The sequence below is a fragment of the Podarcis pityusensis genome (assembly GCF_964106645.2).
Source record: "Podarcis pityusensis genome assembly, chromosome: 2".
Classification (NCBI taxonomy): Eukaryota; Metazoa; Chordata; class Lepidosauria; order Squamata; family Lacertidae; genus Podarcis; species Podarcis pityusensis.
Window position 1 is genome coordinate 90,007,744 of NC_138029.1, and position 24,488 is coordinate 90,032,231.

At 41.1% G+C, this 24,488-nt stretch overlaps 1 protein-coding gene across 1 annotated transcript in view; it reads left to right on the forward strand.

The window, feature by feature from the left end:
- Positions 1–24,488, forward strand: part of PLXND1 (plexin D1) — a 155,537-nt gene that overhangs the window by 48,086 nt on the left and 82,963 nt on the right. The window contains exons 3-8 of the mRNA XM_080995514.1: positions 3,075–3,206; positions 9,521–9,621; positions 11,741–11,870; positions 16,079–16,253; positions 18,373–18,481; positions 20,278–20,380. Coding sequence (XP_080851640.1) covers positions 3,075–3,206; positions 9,521–9,621; positions 11,741–11,870; positions 16,079–16,253; positions 18,373–18,481; positions 20,278–20,380 — 750 coding nt within the window. The remainder of the gene's footprint in view (positions 1–3,074; positions 3,207–9,520; positions 9,622–11,740; positions 11,871–16,078; positions 16,254–18,372; positions 18,482–20,277; positions 20,381–24,488) is intronic.

Sequence of the window (24,488 nt, forward strand, 5' to 3'; positions counted from 1 at the left end):
GTATCTTGTAGAAATTTCCTGCACCATAAACTGGCAGTTTTATTGCCTATCCAAGCAAGGGACTGGGCCTGCCTGTGGCAGTTTAATATCTGGGGAAAATTAAAACAATACGCATGCTGCCTTACCATTGACCTCTCAGTTTGCTTTTGTGTCTTTGGCAGTCAAGACCTGTTTTGAAGGGGGCAGGACTGCAGGATGCATGTCATGTCATTGTTGTGGTAGCCAATGCAGCAGACCTTTATTCTTAGTGATTGCCATCTTTGTGTGTCAGCTGGCAGGAGATAAGAGTGGGAGAGTCCAGTCCAGGCACGATGCTGCCCAGAAGTCACTCTTGCATTGGAGTGAATTGCAGTTTCCCAGCAACGGGGTAGATGATGTCATCAGCCTGAGGAGGCTGCTCTAGGAATCTCTACAGCTCTTTCATCATGCAAATAAATTTTGCCTGACTGCTGCTGAAGGTTTATCACATATTTCTTAGACTACAGTTGGTCCAGGCTGAGTTTTCTTCACTCCCCTTGTTATTCAGCTGTTAGCCTTCTGCTGCAGTTCTTCCACCCTTTCCTAAGTCTTTCATTCAGTCATGGACCACGATAGCTCTTGTGCCGTGACCCATTCAGTCATGTCTCAAACAAAATGCTTCCATAGAGTGTTCGTCAACCTTGGGTCCCCAGATGTTATTGGACTACAACCCCCACCATCCACAGCCAGCTGAACCAATGTCCAGGGATGATAGGAGCTGTAGTCTAACAATATCTGAGAACCCACAGTTGAAAAACAGAGCTGGACTACTGCTTAAGTGAGCCTAATGATAACTGTGTTCAGTTCAGAGTTAAAAGCATCTTGACAAAGCACTGTGGGCATAAGTGTGCTGATACAGCACACTTGATCAGACTACTGATGATAAAATTAAAGAATTCATACTTGTGCAATGTAAGATTGGCATGTTAATCCATGATTCTGTTAATTTAAACAGGAAACTCCCTCACTTGACAAGCACACTGCACAGGCTTTCATTCTACAATAAAGAAGCAACTGGATGTTGGTTTTAAATTGCATAGTGATATACAATATCTACTAATTCTTAACTTTTAATCAGCATTTGAGGCTACAGTGCAATCAAGATGTCATTTAATATATTGTAGAAATAAATGCCCATACTTGAAGTGTTATGGCACAGCTTTTAGTTATTAACAACTTCCTCGTATGAAATGCTCCCTGTCTTGATTGGCACTTGTAAAAAAGCACATAGAGAGATACACCCTCCATTTTGAATAAATATTCCCTGATTGGTCCCCGCTATTGCTAAGCTGGAGAAGAGACGTAAACCAATGCATGTGATATGCCCGTTTCATCTGTGTCAAAACAATACATCAGGGGCCAAGATTTAAGGCACTATAATTGTCTTCAAGCCATGAACAGCCACCAGCTGCAATAACCATGGTGGGTGTATGCCCACTTGCCAAAGCAAGGTTCAGTATTGGCCAGTCAGGGTAGTCATTCAGTGGAGCTGCTACAATTGATGAGATGCCGACCATTAAGAAAAGGAAAGGGCATTATTAGAAACCTGTTTTATATCAGTCTGGAGATAATAACACATAATGTAGAATATTAGATCAGACGAGAGGGAGGACAGAAGGGAATCCAATTTCTTTGCTTTACAAATGTTCCTAGCAGGAAGGTGGGAAAGATCTCAGAGGTCCTCTGTTTTGACATTGGCCCAGAGGCACAGGCTACACAGCAGAGTGGTAGGCAGGCAGCATCAGAGCCAACTCCATAGGGCAGTCGGTGCAGATTCATTCCTTACAGAGCTTGTATTCACACAATAGTAACAGATCTGCTTCCATTATCATATCAGAAAAGGCAGCCTTATCTGCTGAACCTCCATTAGAGAAAGGCTCCTGGCTGCTCTTTGCTGGGATAATTTGCTCAGATAGCTATAATCTAATTCTGCTACACAGCTGCACCACCCGCTTTTTTTTTTTTTTTTTACCTTAGGGGCTCCTTGTTACTTGGCATTGCATACAGAATACTTGGTGTGAGTTATAATTCAGGTTTCCCATCCAAGACAAGACAGTATAAAAGGGCATAAGCAATGTTCAGCCAGCTCCCCAAGCAGCAATTATGTTTTCCTATCACATAGGGAATTAATCTGATCCGGTAAGTTATAAAGTGCACCGCAGAGGGGCATTTTACAAGGGCCATTATCAATGGCATATTCAAGAGATTCATTAATGGATAAGCAGTATGTGTAAAGCCTCAGTGCTTCTAGGGTTAGCGTTGCAGCGGCAGGGTTTCTGTGTCTGGTTTGCAGCAAATCTGCATATGACTTTTGCTTCACTGCACCCTGTAAGCGAGTGGGTGCAGCAAACTACAATCTCTGGCTTTAGCAATTCATCTTCATCATCAGAAGAGTTTGGATTTGATATCCCACTTTATCACTACCCTAAGGAGTCTCAAAGCGGCTAACATTCTCCTTTTCCCTTCCTCCCCCACAACAAACACTCTGTGAGGTGAGTGGGGCTGAGAAACTTCAGAGAAGTGTGACTAGCCCAAGGTCACCCAGCAGCTGCATGTGGAGGAGCGGAGACGCGAACCCGGCTCACCAGATTATGAGTCTACCGCTCTTAACCACTACACCACACTGGCTCATCAGAACTGTGGATTGTGGTTTGTTTCACTCCAAATAAATCATGACGTTAAGCTAAGGTGGCTTTGGATGTAATTCTAAGCAAGGGGTGGGAAATCCTTTTGGCCCAGCTTGACAGATACTTATCAGTCCCCAACCCACAGCCAACTTTGGCAGGTGAGCAGGACAATCCATCTTTCAAGTACCTGATGTCATTGTTGGTGTGGGTTGGGGAAAACAGCCAATAGTATTACAGTCTGAGTCCCCCCTCCTGGATATTCTTCATTTTAAAAACTGGTTTATTGAATCATCAAACACACAGTAATACTATGTTAATTCGTGCTAACTGTTTAGTTAATAACTTTCAAGTTTCTATAAACAATGATTCCCTTTCTTCATCCAAAAAACCCAAAGTGGTGGTCTTATGGAATATTTATTTCCCTGGCAGATTAATCTGAACAGTTCTATGGAGGAGATAAGCAGGGAGTCAATTACTGTGGCTTATGGTGAACCTGTCCATCCCATCATGCAGTTTGATCCTTCTGACTCCAGCTACCTGTATCTAATGACTTCCCACCAGGTAAGACACCTTTACAGACATACCTTCTCAGTGCCATTAGGTGAGTACGGAGGAATAAAAAGTGTTCTGGAGATGAGGTGATTTTTTTAAAAGGTGGTAGAAGTTTGATTCTAATCAATGAACAAGTTATGTTCATGCCTCTTTTATATGATTAATACTTTTGGGGTTTTCGTGGGTGTACAGGTCTATGCCTTTTTAATATCAACAAATAATCCTGGAAATAAATGTTTTCGGACTATTTGTCTGCTTTAATAATTTGGTATTAAATACCTTGTTGTTAAAAAGATAAGTCTCTTGGTATAACCTGTACACCCATGAAAACCCTAAAAGTATAAATTATATAAAAGGGGCTTGAACATAACTTGTTCATTGATTAGAATCAAATGCTTTGGGGGCAGTGGTTTTCAACCAGTGTGCAGTGGCACCTTGGGGTGCCTAGAATGATGGTCAGGGGTGCTGCAGGCAACACTGGCCTCTGTCCTTCTTTCCTTACCTCCCTCCTCTGATTCCTTCTCATATCTCTGCCTCCCAAAGGCTTGCACAGCTGTTGGTTGCAGCAACCCTGGCTACAAGCTCAGCAGGCGAATGGTGCCTCTGGGGCTGGTCAGAGGGTGCTGGTTGCCAGGAGTTGAGGTGGCCTTGGAATAAGCAAGCAAATGGGCAAGGGAGCCCAACCAGCCAGTCTGCCAACCCTTGCTGTTGGGAATAGACAGACAAGTCCCAGGCCCCTGTGGGGCAGCGTGAGGAGGCGCCTCTCTTTGGGGTGGGGGGAGGGAAGCTCAGAGACCAGGGTGGCTGCCCAGAGGACTCTCAAGGAGAGGAGGCTGAGGAAACACCCCACAAGGGAGGGTGTTGAAAAAAGGGTGAGAAGCTGTTAGCTCTGCAGGCAAGAGGTGACACAACTGGGCTCCTGAGCCCCACAGGGGTGCCACAGAAAGAACGTATTTGATCAAGGGAGCCGTGGACTCAAAAAGGTTGAAAACCTCTGCTTTGGGGCATCACAAAAATGCACAACAAAATGTTAACAAGACTTCAAATTTTGTTATCAATATTTATCTCATGGAACGTTAATATTATGTAGGATAATTTCGCTCTGTCTCTTTAAAGGACTTTAAAGTTTTATCTGTGTTGTTCATTCTGCATTTGGATTTTCCTGAAAGCTGAATGATAGTGGTTCCTTCCTTCCTTCCTTCCTTCCTTCCTTCCTTCCTTCCTTCCTTCCTTCCCTATCTTTACTGAAAGCAAAATAAGAATTATTTAGGTATCACTGAATTTCTACCACAATTTTGCCTAGAGTTTAAACTTGTCACTACTGGGGATTTTCTCAGTACACAGTTGTACCTAATTTATTGGATACCACAGTGCATGAGCGAGAACTATTCAGCATATAAAGTGTTCTTTTCTTGTATAATTATTGCCTTCCTGTTGCCTTTAAACTGCCTAGTTGAAGAGAAACTCAAGTTTGGTATGTGCTCCAGTCATCAATGGTGCAAGCTACATTCATTCTTAATCTACTGAAACAGATGTGCAACCAATAATTTTGTACTTGGTATTTAAACTCTCCAGCTGCAATTCCCTACAGAATATCCATATATCACTGTACAGACTCTCACAAGATTCCTTTTGTGATAGTATATCATGCCATTACTGTATCCCATTAGCATTAACAAATCAAAATGGTTTGCCTAGGATAGGCTTTATTATTCCGTCTGCAAGGCATCAGGTGATATAAGTTGTCTCTTCTCTGGCTAACTTGGTTCTGTTTCCTTTTCTCCAGAGGTATTTAGCATTGGGGAAATTTGTTTAGGCAAGGGAAGAGGGTGTTCCGAACAATATGTCAAAAGTTTCACTTAATCTACACAAGCCAGAGCTATGGTTTGAAATTACATAATGTACCAGCCTTGCTGAAGTTATGCATGTTTGGGTTGGGTCAAGTAACGCTGAATAGGAGAAGAAAAAGAAGAGTTTGGATTTGATATCCCACTTTATCACAACCCAAAGGAGTCTCAAAGCGGCTAACATTCTCCTTTCCCTTCCTCCCCCACAACAAACACTCTGTTAGGTGAGTGGGGCTGAGAGACTTCAAAGTGCATGTGGGGGAGCGGAGACGCGAACCCGGTTCCCCAGATAACGAGTCTATTGCTCTTAACCACTACACCACACTTAACCACTACACCACACCACACATAGGTAGCCCTATGCATGCCACCATCATGTTCTATTGAAGAAAGGTGGAACATAAATATAACTAATAAAAAATGAAGAGGAAAACTCAACTTGTTCTTTATGAATGTTAGTCCTTGAAAACATGCCTTTCTCTTGTCATTTGCTAGCATAGCATATGCTATCCGTTGGTTAGAGAAATCCCACAGCCTGCAGAATTCTCTGTTTGAGAGGTTTCACTGTGCTAACATCACTTATCACTATCTCATATCAGCTGCTGCTATCAGTGTGCGATTATACCATCCTGAAGCATTATCACCACCATACAGTGGCAGCAATATCCAAATTGTGTGTGGGTCCCCCCCCCCCCATATTGTCCTAGCATACCATAGGTTCTGGTTGAGTTATGTGTTAAATTTCACAAGAAAGCAAATGGAATTATGGCTGTTGTCGAGAACCATGATTTTGGATGTGATCTGAGGAGAAGCCAGAACAATGTAAAAACAATTCTTGTGGGAGTGTAAGAGGTTTATTTATGTCCCTTTTGAGTAGGTTTAAATCAAGCATTTGAAGGGCGATGTGATCTCTATGTCAGATCACTCTGGGTATTCTAGCTATTACCGTTAGAATGTTGCACACAGAACCTGCACCAGATAGTGGGCAGAGGTATTCTTTGTAATTGCAAAATGGCATTGAAATTGTTGTTGTTGTTGTTTATTAAATTTCTCTAGCACCCTTTAGCACGGAGGGCTAAGATGCTGGAACTATTTTTCACTGTCTTCTCTTCATATGGTATTTTATAATGGTTTTGAATATCTTGTCACTCAAGAGGCCACTAGTGAAATTATATCGCAGTGTTGCTTCATCCAAATAACTTTCAGCCAAATTATATATTTATTTAAACTCTTATATGCTGCTTTATCTTATGCTGCTTTATCTTATGCAGACCTTAAAGCAGTTTTCATAAAAGTGTACATAAACAACAAGAAGATCAATAAAATATCATAAAATACATAGTACATAGTAATTCATAACAATCTCATTCCACTGAACAATAGCATGAGAAAGAACAAAAAAAAATTGGGGGGGGGGGGGAATAGATTTAACCTCCAAAGTATTAAAAACAGATGAGTTTTCACCAACAGGTGCAAACCCATTAATGTTGTGGTCATTTATGTTTCCAAGGGGAGGGAGTTTCGTAATTCCATCCCGCGCCCCCCCCCCGCGCCCCGAGATGGCCCACTTCCAAGTCATCACATAACAAGCAACCCTCTGGACCTCTGGTAAGGCTCCCACTGCCTATCTTTGGGCTCAGGATGGGGACAGGCATTCTGTTAAGTACCTAGGTACCAATTTGTGTATATTTAAAGTTGGCATTTTGAAATGGACTTTGTCACATAGAGGCAACCAGTGCACATCCCACAAAAATATGATGATGGAAGTGATTATAAGGATGTTCTCTAACCTACTCTTCCATCCCAGACTGAGGAAGATAGGTATTACATGATACTTCACCGAAGTCCGGCTGTGCAACCAATCTGCCTAAATCCTGAACCAGATCATGCTGATTTGTGCCTGGTACAAGTTGGCTTGAAGCAACTATACATTGCTGCAGAGTCAGCCAGGTGGAGCCATATTGATTTGTAGCAATTTGTGCTAATCCAGAGTTTAAAACATGCTCCAAAAAAATGTAGATAGACTGTCTCTGAAGTATTGCATTTTCTAATTACAAGATTAGGATTTCTCAGTCCAGATTAGGTCGGATCAGGTCTGGATAGATTTCTGCCAAACCAGGGAGGGATCAGGGTAACTTTACACCAGATATCCCCAAACTCAGCCCTCCAGATGTTTGGGGACTACAACTCCCATCATCCCTAGCTAACAGGACCAATGGACAGGGGTGATGGGAATTGTAGTCCCAAAACATCTGGAGGGTCGAGTTTGGGGTTGCCTGCTTTACACAGACTTACATGGAATGCTGGTCAGTATTATTGGCAGCAGCATTCTGCACTATCCAATGTTTTTGTTTTTCACCTTTCAACAAAAACTTCCAGAGCAGTTTACATAAAGAAATACAGAAACAATCAAATTAGAAATAAAACAGCCTAGGAGTCATAACAACAGAAGAACTAAAAGGCATTGAATTGATCCTGCAACTTTCTTAAGGATGCCGTTTTCAGTAATAAGAAATCTAGACTTTTTTCTTGTCAGGCATCTTGACAATCTTCTCTTGTTCAGATCTTAATGTTTTGCATATAGAAGACAAATACAATCTTTTAAGTAAAAACGTATAGATTTATTGCCATACTCATCCAAAATTCCTCAACTGGGAAACAGCACTGGAATAGAATATTTAAAACAACAGAAGAACACACTGAACTGTCACTGCCATTTCCATCTTAGATGCTTCTACAGAAACTTAGCCCACAGAAATGATCTTGCAAGACTTCTCAGAATTCCTCTGCTCCATTTTTTTAATGAGTTTCCAGGAATGGGGATTTCTTAGATTAAATACAGAGCTGCTCCAGGGTGTGTGGGGAAGTGGGGAGGCTAAATTTGGCCGACTTAGCTTAGCTGGAGGTCATCCTTTTAATGCAGTACCTGTACCAACAGCAGCAGCCCCGAGTGTCGCTCAGGCACCAGACAACAGCTGGCTGGCATCTTCATGCTCACCCAGAAGCCCCTTTGCAGGGAGTCACTGAGCCTATAAAACTTTTAAAAATTGCTTAGCGTGGGCAACACATAAGGTAAGGTTGGGATGATACGGAGAAGAATTGCATGGCCTTTGTGTAAGAAGGACACATAAATTTGTGAAACATTCCATATTTTTCAAGCTAGGAGTCAGAGTGCTCTCTACTGAGCACACAGTGAATGGGTAAGAGTTGCACTTATGAAGCTGCTGTCTACTATAGATGTAAGGAGGTTAGAGAGGGAGATTGCAGGCTAAGGATTAGGAGGAAGACGGAAAAGAAAGTTAAAATGTTTTAGTCAATATTAGTGATGTTCTATATTTCTTAAAACAAAGTTAAAATGTTATGAGACATGAATAACGGGTGGACGTTTCACTTGGTGAGAATAAGCACTTCCATTACTTGATCTTAGAGTAAAGATTTCGGTTATAAATCCACCCCTGTTTAGGATTGTTCTACGTGATACATAAAGTTTAAATCTCAGTATTTTCAAAGGGGTGAGGTGGCGGCAGCAGGTGGAGGGGAGATTGTCGTGAAACACAAAAGAGAAGACTGGACGCTTACTCCTTCCTGGGTGGGTGCCTGTTGTGGCCTCTCGCACTCGGCCGCCATCCCCGGGCAATGAGAACGGAGCACGCATGGCTGAGCGGCCATTAGGGAAATTCCTCCGGCCGCCTGGACATCCGGCTGAAGTTCCAGCCTGCTGCAGCAATGGGCCAATCAGTGGCCTCAAATGGGCCAATCAGTCAGTGGCATAGCGTGGGGGGTGCAGGGGGGGCGGCCGCACCGGGCGCAACATCTGGGGGTTAGGGTTAGGGGGCGCAAATCCACGGGTTAGGGGGCGCAAATTACTTGCCTTGCCCCGGGTGCTGACAACCCACGCTACGCCACTGCAATCAGTGGCCTCCCTAGTGGGTGTGCCTCACAGGCTGATAGGGCATTGGCTGCACGCCTGCCCTTGGCGAGGCATAAAAGCCGGCAGTGCAAAACACAAAAGAGAAGAATGCAATTGTCTCTTGATTCACCCTAGGGCCCATACTCTCTACACATGACCCTGGGAATAACCAATCACTCATTTATTTATGCAACCTTGTATAAATCTGGTTGTAGGTGTACGAGAGCATTCCCACCTGGGAATAGCACACAGGAGAGAAGGCTTTCTCCTAGGAGATCAGATTTGGACCCAAGTGATGAATTTATAGCTCATTAGCTTGTTCTGGGGCCTGTCTCTAAAAACTGCTAGGATTGCTAACACTTTCTCCTTAAAGGTCTCTTGCAGCAGAGTGTTCTGTCACGATATATGCTAATAGTTAAAGACCTCTGTGGTGGCAGTAACCTATGACATAAAACAATAATGTTAATAAACTGTGGTTTCCTTCTTTCCTATTAACAAACTAGTACCTCTCTGAAAGCTTTTTTAAATAAAAAATATTACTCTCTTGGACTTTTGTTATTATGCAGATAGCCCGTGTGAAAGTAGCTGCCTGTGATCAATATACCACATGTACAGAGTGCTTGGCTGCAGCCGATGCTTACTGTGGATGGTGCACCTTGGAGACCAGGTGGGTATTTTTGTACACTACATGCCTCTTAGTATTAGGCTGCTCTGTGCAGAAAATAATTGTCTGTTGTTGAGGGAAATCACTAGTCTTTTTTATTTCATTACTCTGCTTCTGCTCTTTTGACAAGATTAGGGTTGTTTGATAGCAGTCTTCAAAAGTCATTTCTAATTTTAATAGCTCATTTTGAAGAAATCATTGCCATGGCTGAAACCTAAGCATTCAAAAGCCATTTTAAAAATATTTTGTAAACAAGGTACACTTTTCACAAGTGTAATTTCATAATTCATAATTCAAACACATAATTGTTTATGGAAAAAATAATAATACTTTACAAAATAAACATTATGAGATACTGAGTTTGACAAGAATAAAAAGCATCTCTAATTAAAATCAGTATAGAAGTGCTTTGTCATCTGTACTTCTATTATTGTACCATAAAATAAAAGATCTATGAAGAGACCTTTCAAGGTCCTTTTCAAGTGGCTTCCATTAAGCAGGGGACCAAAATCCTAGGAACATTTCTTTGATAACACATATACCTGAATATTAAGATTATTTTAAAACATGTTGCTAGGTAATATTTTGAAGGGACAACATAGGACTAAATGGCCGAGTGTTCTTTCTTTTTTCCTTTGTCAAATACAATGTCCACTGTAACCATGGGATTCAAGAGTGAAGCTAACAGGATTACACCACCCCTTGGGAAAATGATAAGAGTATTTTACAACTGAATATTGTTGGTCTTATTCTGAGCACAGTACCTACAGTCAGGTCATGTGCAATCTGTAGTCTTGATGATAATAATATATATTTTTTAAGTAAGTTTGTAAGCTATAGGTCTTGAAAACATGAAATCAGCATCCCCCGCCCCGAGAACTGAACTAATGGTCCCAAGTTAATGGTTTAGCAGAGGGAGCAAGGTCAGCCATAGGCTATATATTACGGGCAATCACCATGTCCCAGAACAACATATCCCCATAAAACCCTGCAATTCTCTAAGCTGTAAAATAGTCTGATGAACAAGAATAAGCTAGATAGCTCTGTCCTACTTGCCAAACATTAGATCAAAGTTTTTTCCTAAGGCTGTGCAGAAGGACATGGGAGGGAGAGTGCCTGCCTTGCCCATCAGAGCATGTGTGGAAAGAATTTGCCTCCAGCACTGAAAGGAAGATCTCTAGAAGGTTCTGTAGGTGGAGAACCTAATCATGCAACTTCACGGACGACCACTTGAAGAATGTCAATTGGAGATTAGCAACCGCTCTTTATTTTTACTGCCACATACTTATGTGCGGTTTTGAATGGTTCAAAAACTGGCCAAGCTCACCCAACTTCACATAGGTTGCTAGTTTGCCACGTCATAGGAACATAAGAAATTGCCATCTACTGAGTGAGACGATTGGCCCATCTGGTTCAGTATATTCTTCACTGATTGGCACCAGCTCTCCAGGGTTTCAGGCAAGAGTCTCTCCCACTTGGGGATTGAACTTCGGACCTTCTGCATGCCAAGCCTAGATGCTCTACCGCTGAGCTATGGCACTTCCCCTTCAGGAGTAATGCTACAACTAATAAGAATCCTGCCGCTCTCTCAAGCCTTTCCTAACTCAATCATAGGAGCAAAAGACTAAACAGAAGTATTTATAGGAAACAAGCCAGAACATAGTAAAGATAACCAAGGCAGAACAATCAATTTAGTTTGCTGGAACAATATATTTATTTAAAGGGAAAATCTGATAAAACAGAAATAGAACATGCAGGGGAGGGAGAGAAAGTAACTTTCATGGCTAGCTGATACACTGTCTCCTCTGAGTCTGCTAAGCCAACATAGTTCAAAAGCTTAATTTCTGGTTTCCATGGGTTTTTGAGTCGATTTTTCAGCATCAGATACAGAAAAAGGGTATGTGGGAAAACACAAGGAAAGCATAAGGTGTAAAGTATCTCTCAATTTTGTCTCTTGTGCACTTGGGCGTTGAAGCTAAAATGTTTATATCATGGAGATCATGTTGATTATATAAAATGGATGCTAGCGCAGTGAAAACTATGAGGAGGGTTGCAGTTCTCCCGGCAACATTATTAATAATTTTGAGAGTCTGGGGTCATGACTGTTTTTTAATTGTTTTAGGTGTTCCCTGCAACATGAGTGCACTAATTCTTCTGAACCCAATTTCTGGATAAGTGCCAGCGAAGGAGTGCAGCAGTGTCCGTCAATGACCATACTGCCCTCAGAAATAAACATTGAGAAGGAGAACAAAGTATGTCAAATGAGAATTGCACTGTTTGTTGATATTGTGTCATAAGCAGCGGGATTTATTCTAAACCCTTCTAAGTGGAACCTGCAAAAAAAATATAAAAATGACTTGGTGTGATGCCCAGGGTTCCAAACAGCCAGGAAACAACCAGGAAACACCACTCCTTTCCCTCTCTGCCCCAATTTTCTATCCACACTTCAACCGTCAGCATCCCGCTGCCACTGAGCATGCTCAGTCCCCATTGGGCTATTTTGGAGGGTCTGCCCCATTAGGCTCCCCCTCCCCCGAGACTTTTGTACTTTGCAAACTTTTGGTTTTCCTGAGCCTGCAGATACAACCCTCTTGTGGGTGGGTTGTGCTGTTTTGGTTGCATAATGACCCAAGCCACCTCTGAGCTTCAGAAATTATGAGGGAAAGTAGGACCTGCAGCAAAACACTGCAATGCATAGAGTGCTTTGCTTCGCTATTCCAGCCAGCCATGCCCTCTTTCAGAATACTTCCATTTTATCCTGGTTTCCTTTTCTTCTCCACAACAGCATTCCGTGGCGACTGAGTATGCTCCACCCTCATGAAACTGTTTCACCCCTTTTTTTCCCTCCCTCAGGTATTTTCCATAAATACTTTCATCTACACCTGTAAACCATGGGGTTTCCACAAGCCTGCAGGAACCATAATCACACCAGCAACTGAGTTTGCTATTATTAGAAGAACAGAACTTTGCAATCTGACTTTTATGTATGCTGGTAGGCATACATCACTTGGCTTTGTTGTTACCAGACTTCAGGTGCAGCCAGGGGCATCTTCAACTGTGTGCATTTTAAATAGATGTCACCAGTGGTGCTCTCCAGCAAAAATACCGCAGCTTGTTCTTTCATTCTGTACCCCTCCCCATTTTTGTCACTTTCCGCCCCCGCCACCATCAGTCTGTCAGTGTTCCATGCACGCTGAGCATACTGAGTCCTCCGTTTCTTTCCTCCTATGTTTTTTCTTCATTTTGGGAAAAAAAATTGGGTTTTTTGTGAGAGGCACCCATCCTCTTACAGTATCCAACCTACATGAAATTATTTGTTTTATCCATGAGTTTCCATGGTTTCTCTTTGCTACTGTATTGGCCCAAACATAAGCCTTTTTTTCCAAATTCTGACCATGAAAAGTTAAAGTGCATCTTAAATTTGTGACCTTACAAAAATTGGCTTTTACAATATCACTGCTGAAACACACATACGGTAAAACGGAACGGGTGTGAATGCCTGTGGAATTTTAAGGGAGTGGCTTATATTCGGGTATTGTATTTTTTTCTTTTCCCCCCCTTGAACTTTAAAGGTGCAGCTTATATTCAGGTGCAGCTTATATTTGGGCCAATACGGTACATCCTTGGGGAGATTTAAAAAAAAGGCTTCTCAGTATGAACCAGGATGTGACCTTTCTAGACAATGTGATGATTCTATCCTTTATGGGTTGTATCTGACTAAGTGAAACTCAGAGCACACCCCCATGGAAATCAATTGACCTAAGATGGTCTACTCTGAGTTAGAACTAATCAGATTCTGAGTAGGGATTGACAGGATCAGACTCTGTTCCCTCTGCCCCCTCCACCCTCACACATCCCACCCCCATTGTTATGGGTTTTTCTTCTCAGTCTCTCAGTGCTTCAAGCCACTGAGTTCTCATGGGGCTGTTTGGGGAGTTTTCTTTTTTTTTCTTTTTAAAGAGTTTTTGAGCAACTGCAAACCTTGGGGTTACCGCAGGTCTGCTATTGCGTCATCCTTTTGTATGGACAGTACAATTTTGGCTATGGAATGGTGCACATTTGAAGACTTGAATCACTATTAGAAGGAATGTTTGCCATGTTACCACCTCTGAAAGTTGAGACAGCACTGGTAATTTTGGATTTTTTGACTCTGTGAAGCAGCAATTTCATTCAAAATATTGCACCTGTGGAATCAAGTAGTCATTGGGGATATCTGTCCACGCAGAGGAAGTCAAATTGCGTTGTCAGTGTCATCCCTGTGCAAGGAGGAACTGGCTTAACATACCACTCAGGCCAAGTCTAAGGAGAGTACTACCTGAACACAAAAGGCTGAACCAGTTGAACTGATGAAAAATTGAAGTTTAAATATTCAGCATACCTATTTGCACACAAACATCAGTTTGATATTTCAGAGTTAAAATGGTTTTTCACTTTTTTGAAGCCTTTCCTCAAATCATTTCCCAAGATTTCTTCTCTGCTGAAGAAACTATGCCTAAATGATTATTGGTTCTATGTGGTAATATAATTATTCATAACATAATATAATTGTGATAATGGGCCACTTTTAGCTAATGTGCAAATAACTCTGAATGTGCATTCCACTGAACTCAGTGGGGATTTCTTCTGAGTAGTTACGTGCAGGATTGTACTGTTAATGACACAAGGCCAGTACTGTGGTACATTTCACTGGACGAAGAGTGTAGATGCCTTTAGCACTGAATGCTAAGCAGACTTGAACTTATTTATGTTTAAGAACAGCATCATCTGCACTTCCCTAGAGTTTGAGGGGAATATGGCTTGAATGACAAATCCAAAGACCTTTGCTGGTTGCCAGTAAACTGCAGAAGATTTTTGTTCAACTTCTGTCATTCCTCTCTGGAGATCAGGATTAGCTTACTATAAGAGCCAGTAAATAATTAAACCATTTCCCCTAGAAACCTCTAACCCTTTACACAACTGCATTAATAATGTTAAAATAAACCAACAAACATTCACTTAAAGTTTATTTTTTAGGACTAGTAAGCTACTGCTTCTTGGCTCTTCAGTAAAAAGCACACAATGGAAATTATGTTAATTAATGCATTTAGCTTAATCTTTCAGCTTTGAATTTGTGAAATAGCTTTTCGTAGATTTCCGTTAGTGGAACAGAAACCTCTTCAGTTTTGTTGCACCAATCAGGTGGGGTGAATTACATTATGCCGCCAGATTGTGTACTACTGGAACAGATTTATCGATCAGACTCCTTTTCAGTTGCACTTGGTTAGCCACCACTGGAATGCTACAGCACCACACCAGAGCAGGTTGCTTTGCTGCATTCCATCCCTTCTCCCAAGACTAGAGCTTCTCCCCCTTAGGGATTATGTCTCCTACAGTGCGGCGTTCTGTTTTTCACTTCCACTTTTCACTGGTTCTGAAAGGGAGGTTCACACAACACACTGAGACAGAGGGATGAGGATGGTTACAAGACCTCCTGGGTCAGTTTTTCCCCACTGATGTGCACCTTGGTCATTCCTCCATCCTGTGGCTTGCGTGGAATGATTGGTATAGGAAAGGGCTTTCCGCAAGTACTGTCTGATGTACACAGTTAGAGCTCAGCATTGGAAAGGACCCTGATTGAACCAAAGTACCCTACATAGAGAAGTTCTATCCATGAACATCAGTATCTGGGAAGCATCCTTTTCTTACACCATCCAAATATGCAGACATCAGGGAAGTGTTTCTGCTGTGTGCACTGACAGCAAGAGGTGTGGCCATTGTGCATGGGCAAAGGGGTGGATTTGGTACACGTGATTCCATTTCACTTGATAAGCAAAGCTGTTACACAACTGTTACAACTGGCTGGGGAGAGTCCACACAATATTTTTGCTGCTTATTGAGGCTATAGGTTGTATCCAGAATTGGTCTTACACATAGTAGATTAATTGAAATGAATGAACCTGATTAATAGATATGTTACTTCCAATGGGTCTACTCTCAATAAATGTAGTAGGATGCAACTATGTATGTTGTGTGTGTGTGTGTGTGTGTGTGTGTGTGTGTGTAATTTGTATATTAATATTGTTGCAAAACACTTCAGGGCTTTTTTAAAGGAAAAATGTTTATGCTAATTAATTGGAAAATAAATTTAAATAAATATACTTTTTTGTCCCTAAGCAAAATGTTTCTACTAACTTCCTTTTTCAAATTGTCCAAATAGAAATTGCAATAAAAACCTAAGAGAAAACAATGTTACTAGCCAAGAGTAAGTCTCCTTCATTGACTGCTTATTACCTTTCTGAAAGATGTACTAGTTTAGCCATGCTTTCCATACATTATTTTCCAGCTGACAAATATTATGCAAAATGAAAAATCAATTGTAGCCATTTGTTTCCTAAACCAGATAGTCAATGCAATTCAAAATTCTGTGTCCCCCCCCCCTTTTTTTTTGTAGCAATAACTCAATATTTTTTGTCTGTATTAGGGCATGATAATCCAAATAAATGGAAATATTCCAAGTTTGAATGGAATGGAGATGTCTTGCAATTATGGAAATAATATATCCACTGTAGCTAAAGTTGCTGCCCACTCTTGGAGCCAGTTTGTTTATTGCAATTTTCTTCCTAGAGAAAAATATCCAGCCTTCCCATACAATCAAGGTATGTAACAAAGAATAGAGACAACATGCTTTAAAAAAAAAAATGAGAGCAGTAGTGACTTTGACTTAGAAACTCCACTATTTCTGTAGTCATTCATATTTATTTGATATGGAAAACTGGGTTACTGCATGAAATGTGTGTGTGTGTTCATTTATGTGTGAGCATTATCAAGGAAATATTGAAGTCCTCATGTGTACTACCTTGGTAGGTTTTGGCCACAATCCTATGAACTCTGTAACAACAACAACAACAACAACAACAACAACATGTTGCCAGGGGAAAACACAATATCTGCTACCTTGCTATATCATGCAGGTTCAGACAATTCCTTTTTGAAGATCCAGTATGACTTTGGATACATGGTGGTTGTCACAGAGTCCTCAGGTTGAATATCACTATAGATGCATGGTAGAGAAGGATGTGCATATTTGTTCCTAAATCATTCAAATAGTATAAGTGCATATAAGAACCAGTTCATGGTGATAAGCCCACCATAAGCATGGTGTTAAGTCTTAGGCGTGTTCATATATGTCTTGAATATATTGGAATTTGCAGCTCACCATCTCCTGTCAAATATAAATCAACCCAGGAAGTACTGAGCTGTGATTTCGGCACATGCTAGAGCATCTGCAACACCAGCCTTGGTGGGAGAAAAAAGTCTCAATTAATGGTGACTTCATTTGTCATCGCCATATCCAAATGGTGGTATGGATTCCCTCTGGCCTTAGCAACCACCTCTTTCCTCCATCTGGTATTGATTGCTGGACCTTGACAATTCATGAATGCCACACTTGTGCATTATGCTGCAATTTTCCATATGCCAGACACCTGTAAAGTTCTGCGGGGAACTGCCAGCCTTTCCCCCTCAGCGCAGCAGCGCCTGTGTCTTCAACAGCTGTGTGATTAGCAGAAATTCTGCAGGAGAAGCATTTCCAGACATGCAAAGCCATTGGGAAAAGCTTTACCTGCTGATTAACTGCTTGCCATGTGGCTTTCTGCTCATTAGCCAGCAGTTGCCAAGCACGGTTTGTCAGTCTAAATGTGGCCTAGTTCTAATCACTTGTAATACTTTGCAACTCTGTGCTTAACAGAAATAGTATTTTGTATCTTGTGGGTGTTTTTGGTACTCTGATGTTGAATAAGTAATTGTGTAGAATTTTGTATCCTAACTTCTTGAGTACGGCACATGAACTTTGCCACAATGAACCAAGTCAGATGATTACCTTATTTCTGTAAAATAAATCTCTGCAACCTTCAAATTGGAGGATTCCCTGGGCATCCTGTTAGTGTAGACATGTGTGGAAGATAAAATGCTTCAGAACTTATGAAATGTTTTCTTACTAATGCGTTATTTTCTCACAGGTGTGTTAATGTTTGGTACCAAATTTTCCTTCATCCAGAAAAAGTTGCCCATGGGGCCCCTCCAGACTGGCATTTTATTGCAAGTCTATTCTGTAACATGGTCTTGACACAATAATAGTAGTGGTGGATTTATCCTGCTTTATTAGTTGTTCTGCAGTGCTTCCCCAATTACGGCCTGGAGGAACTATAGTGCAACAAGCACTGGACAAAAAACCCACCCCAGAATATTTGGGGTATGAGAGGTTATGGGATTTTATCAGTAGGTTACTGAAAATGCATTGACTAGAAAGGAAGCAGTATGAGTTTCTCAGAACCTTTGCAGGCATAAATAGTATTGAAAGTGAGATCACATATGACCTACCTAATAGCATCATGAGCACAAATCATCATGAATGTGCAATAAAAGGGGGTTACATGACAAAAGCAGAACCCTGCAGCTTTCTTTGTTCTATATGTTACATGCCCCCCCCCCCAATTTCCTCCAGGAAACACAAATTCCACTGCTAACATCAGTGTTACACATCACCCGCTTGTTGTGTGACTACCTAGTTTGGAGAAATAGAGTTGAAAGCTGTAATTTTAAGTGAAGAGAAACTTTTGAGTTTGGGGGGAGGGTAAACTGAGGACTTGCATTCCCCTGGGAAAAGAAACAGTTTTGAGACAACCCGCCCAGGCATTTATCTTGTCTTGAAAGCTTAGAAAAATATAAAAGCAACTCTCTTGTGATCTGTTATATTTTGGCTTGTTTTCCCCCCAGATCATGTGATTGTTCAAACTGCTGTACAGGTCAACGGCAAAAATATTGTGTGGGCCAATTTCACCATCTATGATTGCAAGAGAACTGGAAACATTTATCCAAAGACAGCGTAAGTGATCTCATGGTCCGTAAATTACAGTGGAGGGGAGATGGCAGCTTGCTGACAAACAGTAGGTTGCTTGGCTATGACTTGCATCAGAATCTGACACTGGGAAACCCTTTTCGTGTTTTGTTTTGTTTTTGGTAGGGGAGAGATTGTGAATTAGGTAGTCCTAAAAAAAAAAGTACATTCATCACCCAGGAGCAATTATTGTAGAGGGTTAACTAAGCAGGAACCACTTAGTTGTCAACCAGATATTTTAGACCCTGGGCAGGATTTGGCAGGGAAGTCTGTGTAGCGTGCCAAGATTCACAGAGAAAGGGTCTTAGAGCATTTCAGACCATCTGGACAATTTTGACGGCTTTTGGCATTTTTTCCCTTCAAGTTTCTTAAACGTGCTTAATATTTTATTTCATTTTATCTGAAAGCTTTAGCGTTAACCCTCAGAACTCTGCTTGATTTTCAGGAGATAAATTCTACGTATTAATAGACTGATCAGTCTATTGTAAAACAAAATACAATTTCCCAGGATTCAGTAAACATAGTGAGCATGAAGGTTATGCAGCTCATGGAGCTGTGGAAACAACTAGGTGTTAGCTTGTCAGGCCTGGTTTTTCTTCCACGCGCCACTGCCACTATCCCTAGGAAGTTCTCTTCCATGTGCTTGCAGATCATGCTCTTTAACCAATCAATCTTTGGAGACAACTTTTAGGAATAGTTACAGCAGTATGTGAAATGGCATTACTTCAGTAAAATTTCAAGAGCCGATCAACTGTTCTGTTGACAGGATTATCAGCCCCGGAGTTGGACACAGTTGGTTCCCCAAGTATAACCATCCCTTTTGTTTTGTTTATAGGAAGGGGGATATATTCTGCAGGAAGCATCAAAGGAAAGAGTAATTAAGGGATGTGAAGAGGCAGTTGTGGATGTGCAAAGTTAAAAGGATATGGGTTTTGAAGGCAGTATAGAGTTAATGACTTAGGGGAACAGATTCACTCTCCTTCTAGAATAATCTGATTGCTTGGGGTCAGCACTGAAAGCATGTCAGTAACATGCTTTCAGCATACCCATGCTAAGAAATGTTTTGTTGATGCAAGAATGTTATTCATGCTCACATATGGTCTTGTTGCCTCGATTTGAGAAATGCTGATTAAGACCTACATTATGATTGGATTGTTAGTGTATACTTTGCAGCCAATCAAACTGATCTTTTCGAAACTAAGGTTTAGATTCTTACCTACCACTCTGCAAAATATCCCCCAAAGCTTAAAAGTCACTATCACTAGCTAATATCATGCATGAACTACAAGGCACAGGATAAAATTTTACAACTCATGTTGGCAGGTCAGACAGGATTGCCGCAATGTTAACACTGGACTAAAGATTTCTTTATCTAATAGTAAAATAGTCCTGAGAGGGAGCAACGATGGTGGTGTTGAGTCTTTACTCAGAGCAAGTTTGGGTTGCTGCTTTTCAATGGCAAAGTTGCCTCTATGCAATGGTGGAAGTCGTGTTTATTGAAGAAAGTTATTCCTGAAAAACAATAAGGGAAGTAGCTCAAAACCAGATGTTATATTAGCTCTCTGGCCCATGGATTAAGTGGAATGGCAGAAGAGCAGTTTCTGGGCCTTCTCACCAGGGGAAAAAATGGAGTGTTAGACTTTTAAAAACCTTCAGTGGAAGGACTTGCCACAAGGCCATAATGAAGAGTCTGTAGACTTGCAACAGAAATTTAGCTCCGGACAGGAGTCTATAACCCGCCCTGGTGTGGATTAGTAAGTGTACATACTTTTTATGCATTTCAGATGTATCACCTGCCTCTCGGCTAAATGGAAGTGTTACTGGTGCACTAGAAAATACACCTGTGTCTCCAATTCAACTGAATGTGAGGACTCAATACAGATGAATGTAAGCACATAACACTGATACTTCTTTGTTTTAATGACACTAGGGTTCTTTTTCTCCTTGTCTGGTAGAAATTTGAGGACCTTGTTTTTACAAATCTTACAGAGTATGGTGTGTATAGAAGTTGTGCATAAACATTGCGTATTGTGGTGGTGGTGACGTTTTGAAGGACAAGGTCAGGCTCCCTCAAACTCGGCCCTCCAGATGTTTTGAGACTACAATTCCCATCAGCCCTGACCACTGGTCCTGATAGCTAGGGATCATGGGAGTTGTAGGCCAAAAACATCTGGAGGACCGAGTTTGAGGAAGCCTGGACAAGGTCTTTCGACACTGATTTCCAGTTATCCCCCAAATGATAATAGGTTGCAGAGCCTGCTCAGTATTTGGTATTCAAACCTCTAGTACTCAACATTTCTACATGTGTGTGCAGAAAAATAAATGGACAGTGGGTTGGATTACATAAATCTTCTGTGGCCCGTTTATTTAGCTGTTGAGTGTCCCAGGTAGTAGTTCTGTGAGCCTGATCAACTGAGCCACATGGAAGGCCAGATGACTTTCAAAAGTCATTCCTAATCATGATGGGTTTGTGTTCATGCTTTCCCCATCTTTCACTGACCTTGTTCGTTGACCAAATGTAAGGTTCCTCATCCCTCTGCGTCTCACATTCCATGTGTGTGAAATGAGCACTGCAATTCCTGTTGTTAAAAGTTGTGCTGTAGTGTTAATTGATAAAAAAAACCACCTCTTTCCTACTCGGATGCATGGAGAGTAGAGCATTTCTGTTTAAGTAGTTTATCCAGGTGCAGGATATTTGGAAGTTCGGACAATTTTTAAATAATAATAATAATAATAATAATAATAATAATAATAATAATACAGACAGTTATATGTGCTTAACAAAAGTATTCACATTTCCTGGCTGTTCAATCAGGTTTTATCCATTGGATTTTTATTACCATTTAAAACTGGAACAGTATCTTTATTTCCACATGGGTTGCAATGCCTGGATTTTAGCAATAAAATAAATCTAGTAATACCTTGCAGGGTGTTTTTTTTAACCTTTTACTAGTCTATTGTGGGATATTAATAAAACAAGCTAGCATTAGTAAAATCACCAGTTTGAACAGGAAATCACTGTTATCCAAAATCCATCTCGTCATTATAGTGAAATTTGGCATAATGTTCCTGAGGTTAATTTAAACAAATTGGCCTTTTAGCAGTCAGTTTACTGATCATTTACATTTTAAATACCATTCTACTTCTTTGTAGCTTTGAAAATTTTCTAGCGTGTTGAGTCTCTCCTTGATTGTTTTATTCAGAAAGGGCCTTGCCCTTCCTGTCATACTTTCTATTATCACTTTCCAGTTTTTACTCTGCCTCAATTATATATAAGTGCAAAATATTCAGAAAGAATACATTAGACAAATCAGATCTTATCAGTGTGGTGTAAATTTATTAAATACAGGGATTTTCATGCATGGCTTCGTTAAAAAATTGGCCTTGGTTTTGTTTGTTCAGTTATGTTTTCCTCAGTAAATGTCATTTTCACCACAGCAACATAACATTGAACTGATGGTTGTTAAAATCTACACATTTGCAAAATTATGCCTGTAGGCCTTTTCTGAAGCAGAATGAATAGTAAAAGTAGGCACATGAGTAGTTTGGTCTATAGGTAGTATCTAAGGCAGGCATAGGCAATCTCCAGAGGTTTTGGGACTACAATTCCCATCATCCTTGACCACTGGTCCTGCTAGCTAGGAATCATGGGAGTTGTAGTCCCAAAAACATCTGGAGGGCCGAGTTTGCCTATGCCTGATCTAAGGTGACAACCAACTGTTACTAGTTTGATCATAACTTTAAACGATTTAGAAGCTGTCCTTACAATCCACCTCTTCCAACATGATATCCTGAGGTTTCAAATTCGGGCTTCCTCAGAGGCTGCTAGATTGGTCTCAGCACCTCCATCACCACTGCTGACCCTAGAACCCACTGGATTCTGGTTCCTTCTGTTAATGTCCAGCTGCCAAGTCTGCTCTGTTGAACAACATTTGTAGCCAAGCCCTTTGCTTCATACCGACTACCACAAATTTCCATTACATGAAAAAGAAATCCCCATAGGGTAGAAAGGACTGTGTGAATTTGTCTGCTTTTCTTTGGAACAGAAGAAAAGGAAATATAGCATGGAGGGAGTAACTGCCTATACACTTGCATTGCTATCTGTATGGTTCCTTGGGAATCTGAATACACAGAGGAAGAAAACTCAGCTTTTCAGTTCCACAAACTGTCTTTTCCATGAAAGCATCCCTCATAAGGCATATGTTAGGCATGCCGTAGAATTCCACGCTAAGTCCTTTTGGGAAAGCATGGCCCTTTGACCACCACTTCACCTTTTCAAGACCCTAAGATCCTTGCACTGTCAGCAAAATGAGCCTCCTAAACTGTTGAGGATTAAACTAAGCAGATGAATCTAGGGCACCCAGAAGGGATCATCTTCAAAAAGGCTTGGCAAGGCTAATCTAGAAACCCCTGCGCTTACTTTTTATATACCTTTTAAATCTCCTTCTGGAATAGGTAGAAATTTTTGCTGCCATGAGATGGACTAAGAGAAGTGGGTGAGAGCCCCAAAGATTTGCATTAATCTGAAATTCACAGAATGGTTTTAGTTAGCAGATGTTACATCCTGAGGGGTGGGTGTGGGTGGGGATGGAGGAAAGAAAGCAAGATTTCAAATGAAGTTTCAAGGGCATGAACTGAATTTTAATAGACAAGTGTGCCAGCAAACCCTTACCATCTGAAAGCATAATTGCCTCAGTCCCACAAACATTTAAAAAACCATTCTGCATTCAAATAAACACACGTATTTGTATTCACAGACACCTGTGTGCCATCTTCTGTGTTATTTTTGGTGCCTCTCTGATATTAAGACATGAGGCCTAGTAATAGATATAAGAAACCATACGACTGCTTCACTGCTAAGACACCAAAATCCCAGGCTGCTTTCACCAAATTCATGTCTCAGCAGCCCTGAAGCAGACACCCTGCCTAACTGTTCTCACATTATAAACTGACACTTATCAAGTTCTGTTTTGGTAAAATGCAATGTGGGAACTCCTCTGATTTGTTTGAATAACAGATATGAATGCACAGATACAGTTAGATATTGTGCATTGTTTAAATTATGCAATACTTTTTGCTAAACTAATGGAGAAATGGAGTTTCTTCCCTGTCTCTGAGATGCTAACTTGTTTGAATGCACCACTGGTTTTCCCCTGTGTTTCAGTGTGCCCAGTACAAAATGGAGAGAAAATTTTTTCCCCCTATCCAGCTGAAAGAATTAGTGCCATTTTAGAGAGCTGCTTCATAGCAAAAGATGAAAAGCGCTGTTTCTATGCTTAGTAATAACAGACTAAAGGATTAAACACCAAATATGAAAAGGCCCTTTCTGTCTCAGGTACACTCAGGCGAGCTGTCCCTGCTGTGCAACTGAATGTACCAGGTTCATCCATCTAGAATGTGTTTGCTGGGGTGATTAAACATCAGGATGCGTGGGCTGCAGTATTCATTTGGTTTCCTTGGATTGGAAACTAAAGACAGGAGCACTGAAAATAAGGGACTAGTTGATAACCAGGATTTAGTAGTTTAACCCTTAATAAGCATTTGCAGTGCAGGCAAGTCATGAGCTGAAAGGGAGGGATCTGTTTCACTGAAACTTTTGCCCTCTGCTGAAATGGGGGAGGGTGTCTTGTTTTGGTAACCTTTCAGGGTCTGTCCGACAAGAGGGTGGTGGAGCAGGGATGGCGGAAATTACAATTAGCAAAGTGGACAGACTGGGGACAAACATGGATACAGGCTCTTCTCCCCTAGGCAGCCGCAAATGAAAGTAGTAGCTTGCACAAGGCAGAAGAAGGCACTGTGAGGTAGTGAGTTAATCTGTTCGCTATTGTTTGTTTTTCTAGCAATCTGAGCTAGCTTCTTTGCTGTGCAGGGACACACAAAGCTATGTTCATTTCCCTGCTGAGTTTGCTTGCCCTCTTTTTTTTTTCTTTTTCTTGCTCGCATTAAGGAGACTCAGGGACCAGAATCAATCCACTCCCTCTTTGTTGATTTACTT